Source organism: Boleophthalmus pectinirostris, unplaced genomic scaffold (assembly GCF_026225935.1).
Source record: "Boleophthalmus pectinirostris isolate CB_2022bp ecotype Guang Dong unplaced genomic scaffold, ASM2622593v1 HiC_scaffold_4, whole genome shotgun sequence".
Classification (NCBI taxonomy): domain Eukaryota; kingdom Metazoa; phylum Chordata; class Actinopteri; order Gobiiformes; family Gobiidae; genus Boleophthalmus; species Boleophthalmus pectinirostris.
Genome location: NW_026571353.1, coordinates 37,460,700 through 37,465,259, shown reverse-complemented (window position 1 = coordinate 37,465,259; position 4,560 = coordinate 37,460,700). Strand labels below are relative to the sequence as shown.

The 4,560-nt window shown below is 47.5% G+C and overlaps 1 protein-coding gene across 1 annotated transcript; it reads right to left on the bottom strand.

The window, feature by feature from the left end:
- Positions 1–102: 102 nt before the first annotated feature.
- LOC129411332 (trichohyalin-like) lies at positions 103–2,713 on the bottom strand. Its single transcript, XM_055161968.1, has 2 exons — positions 1,918–2,713; positions 103–1,796 (listed from the first exon to the last, which is right to left on the bottom strand). Exons 1-2 carry the CDS (start codon positions 2,711–2,713, stop codon positions 103–105), a joined length of 2,490 nt encoding a protein of 829 aa, XP_055017943.1.
- Between the last annotated feature and the right edge of the window lie 1,847 nt (positions 2,714–4,560).

Here is a 4,560-nt window from a genome sequence, read left to right as displayed (position 1 = left end):
CTGACTACACCCGCGCCATCTTCGAGAGTCCTAAGTTTGTACATTTATTGATCACAAGTTCGTTTAACAAATGTTCAGCGAGTACATAAATACACGGTTTTCTCAGCTGATAAAATCACACTCAAAATTATTCTCTGCGGCGGCGTTTTCCTCGAGCTGTCTGATTCTGACATCGAGGCCGTCGTGTTTCTCCTGCAGCAGGTTGAGCCTCGTCTCCACGCTGTCCCTCTGCTCCCTGCTCCTCCTCAGCTCCTCTCTGGTGCTGAGGATCACCTTTACGAGCTCAGATTCTCGGGCTGAGGTTTCTGTTTGTCTCTGGAGAATTTCCGCCCGGTCCAGATCGAGGGCATGAGACACGTCCGGCTGCTCTTTTTCATCTCTACAATCCTTGACAAGTTTCTCCCTCATCTCGCCAATCTCTTTCTGGTGTTTCTCCCGCAGCTGCTCTAACTTCTTCTCATGCTCCTGACGTTCTTTCTTGAATTGTTCAGCCATCTTTCTGCCGTACCGGAGCATCACCTCATCCCGTTTGGCTTTCATCAGAGCTTTCATTTCTTCTTCCAGGCCTTGTTCGAAAGAGTCTACTTTTTTTTTGTTATTTTTTTGGAGTCTTTGCTTCTCTGCCTCGTCATCCAACTGAGCCCGCAGTTCCTCCAGCTTCATCTTGTTGCTGGCTTTAAGTTTATTTTTCATTTCTGCCTGCTGTTTTTGTAGTTTCGTTTTCAGACCTTTCAGGGAGGCTTCGTTTTCTTTCCGTATTTTCTCTTCCTGCCTCTTCTGATTAGTTTCGAGCTTTTTTCTAAGTCTCTCGAGAACCTCCTCAGATTCCCTCTTGAGTCTGGCTTCCTCCTCTGCCCCTCTTTCCAGCAAAGTCTGACGAATTGTCTCAAGTCTGTCTACGTACTTCGCCTTCAGACACCTCGCCTCCTGCCGGATTTGCTCCTCTTCTTTTGTCTGTTTTGTCTGGAGCGTTTCCCTGAACTGCTCCAGATCTGTCTCGTGTTGTTTCTTGAGTTTTTCCTCCTCCTCTGTTCTCTTCGCCAACAGAGACTGACGAAGAGTTTCCAGTCTCTGCTCGTTCTCAGCCGACATCCGTCTCTCCTCCCGCCTGATGTTTTCAGCTTGTCTCTCCCGTTCAGCTTGGAGAGCCTGTATTTCCCTTTCTGATTCTTCCCTCAGTCTGGCTTCTGCCTCTCTCCTCTTCGCCAACAGTGACCGGCGGAGAGTTTCCAGTCTCTGCTCGTTCTCAGCCGACATCCGTCTCTCCTCCCGCCTGATGTTTTCAGCTTGTCTCTCCCGTTCAGCTTGGAGAGCCTGTATTTCTCTTTCTGATTCTTCCCTCAGTCTGGCTTCTGCCTCTCTCCTCTTCGCCAACAGTGACCGGCGGAGAGTTTCCAGTCGCTCTTCACTCTCGGCCTTCAGACGTCTCTCCTCCTCTTCCTCACGTCTCTTCTGTGACTCTAGAAATTCTTCAGATGTTTCCAAGTTCTTTGTCACAGGAGATGTTGCCACGTCATGAGGCTCGGGAGCATCAGATAAACTGGATGAGGCAGGTGAAACACTGCGGTGGTGCACCTCTGCCTTCTTCTTGTGTGTGTCTTTCTTAATCTCCTCTCCTACCAAGCTAGTCCCCAAAAAGTTTTCTTCCTTCTTTTTTAAGGACCTTTGTGCCGTGTCGTCTTCCACCTTACTGCTTACTTGCTCTAATTCCTCAAGTGGAGGAGGGGAAAGACTGGACTGGGGCTCTGTGGGAGTCGAGTCCTTCTGATAATTAAAGGTGTCTTCTTCCTCATCATCTTTATTAAGTAAGAGCGATCTTACATCTCTTGAAAGCATTTGAGGTAGATCTGACTCTGTGGCTCTATCAAAGTCATTTTCATAAGATGGTGATGGGCTACCATCTGATGCAAGACTCACATTTTTTAAATTCTGGCTCTGAGACTTCCAGAAATTCATTGTCTTCTTCTGGTGAGCCACGTGGAGGTTCCAAGTGGAGGTTCCTCCATCGTGCTGAGTCCTCAGTATCTTCCTTCAATGCCGGAGACAGTTCCAAACTAGTGTCTGGAAAGTTCTTCTCAGGTTTCACCTTTTTAAAGAACTTTTCTGGTGTGCTTTTCACTGCCTCATTGCTGACCTGCTCTGGTTCCAGGCACACAGGGCTCTGGAGGCTTTCCCCAAGAGGAGCAGGTATAAAACTGGACTGACGCCTTCTGAAGTTGCTCCCCTTCAGTTGTCGTTCTGCCCTTTTTGTCTGTAGCAGTTCAGAAATGTAGAAGTCCTCTTGATCCTCCCCTCGTGTGTCAGATACTGAGGCTGGCGCGGCACTAACATTTGAAAGAGTCTGATGTTTTAGCTCTGGCTCCGGAGCTTGACTATTAAATGTCTTCAGCCTGTTGCCATCAGGTGAAGATGGGGCTGGACTAACATCAGCACTGGGACATTTCAGTTCTGGAGCAGTTAAATCTGTGGTTTCCTCCTCCTGTAAGCCACCCAGGAGGTCCATGTAACTGCTCTCGAAATCCCAGTCCTGCTCCTTCACTTTTGCTCGGGATTTGCTCCTGCTCTTGTTTTTTGTCCCTGCTCCTTTGGCTCTGTTCGACCGTTTGCTGGTGCCTTGGTTCTGGCAGGTAAAGCCACGAAAGTTGTTGTCGATTTGTGGCAGTGATTGGGAGAGTCCCGAATCACACCCCACCGTGTTATTGGGTTTATCCATCGCTTAGCTCGATCGATGGGTATATGAATAAACAGATATTCTCACTCAAAAACGTCTAAGTCAAACGTGTGTGTGTCTCGACGGTTTGCTTGCGGTTTGTGATCTGGTAAAGTGGAGCTCTGGCTGGAGTCTGCCATACTTACACAGTCTGGGGTGGAACATTCTAAAAGTTTCTACGGTTACCTCCTTGGTAACCTCCTTTGACGGACAGATGTTTATTTTCAAATGATATGCAAATTACTTTCTGGAATAAATGATTAGTCGACATGACCCCCGTGTGTTTTTTTAATACAGAAAATGAGTTTCTCTGTTTCTCATTTTTATGGAAAATATTTAATTCATTGTTGTAAGTGGAATCATACCCGTGATAATTTCTTTCAATTCAAATGCAATCAAAAATATGACTTTAAATCATTAGAAAATCTTCCAAATAAACATGCTACTTACATGTTATCAGTAATAAAGAAGTGAAATGATCAGAATTATTTATCGACCTCTATGACTTGTGATCTTTGCGTGTATGTGTGTTTAAAATAATTTGTATACATTGTGCGTCCTGGCGAGGGTCCCTTCACTTCTTGTCAGTTCACGTCTCGGCCACTAGGGGCGTGTGTGTGTGTGTGTGTGTGTGGTGTGTGTGTGTATGTACCAGGCTGAGGTGTAGAGCCAGACTCAGCGTTGCAGCCACAGAATCCACATCAGGCTGAGGCCCCCCCAACACCACATGGACCCGGGGCTCCCACTGCTCCTCCTGCAACACAGACACACAGAGACACAGACACAGACACACAGACACACAGAGACACAGGTGAGACACAGACACACAGACACACAGAGACACAGAGACACAGAGACACAGACACAGACACACAGAGACACAGAGACACAGGTGAGACACAGACACACAGAGACACAGAGACACAGACGACACACAGACACACAGAGACACAGGTGAGACACAGACACACAGACACACAGAGACACAGACACACAGACACACAGACACAGAGACACAGACACACAGAGACACAGAGACACACAGACACACAGACACACAGAGACACAGGTGAGACACAGACACACAGACACACAGAGACACAGACACAGACACACAGAGACACAGACACACAGAGACACAGAGACACAGGTGAGACACAGAGACACAGAGACACAGGTGAGACACAGACACACAGAGACACAGGTGAGACACAGAGACACAGACACACAGAGACACAGAGACACAGAGACACAGAGACACAGACACAGACACACAGAGACACAGAGACACAGGTGAGACACAGACACACAGACACACAGAGACACAGACACACAGACACACAGAGACACAGGTGAGACACAGACACACAGACACACAGAGACACAGGTGAGACACAGAGACACAGGTGAGACACAGAGACACAGGTGAGACACAGAGACACAGAGACACAGAGACACAGGTGAGACACAGAGACACAGGTGAGACACAGAGACACAGGTGAGACACAGACACACAGACACACACAGAGACACAGGTGAGACACAGAGACACAGAGACACAGGTGAGACACAGAGACACAGGTGAGACACAGAGACACAGAGACACAGGTGAGACACAGGTGAGACACAGGTGAGACACAGGTGAGACTAGGTAGACTAGAGCATCAAGGTACAGTAATTAATTATATTTATCATATTCGTAAACACTGACCATTCACACGTCTATGCACAGCTCCTCTACACATCAGTGCAGGTCCAGTAATGTAAGAAAACAGGCTGTTTATGTTTGGAAGTTACAGCAGCTCAGCACTAACCAATGACAAAGAACAAAAAGTAGCTTCAAAACCAAC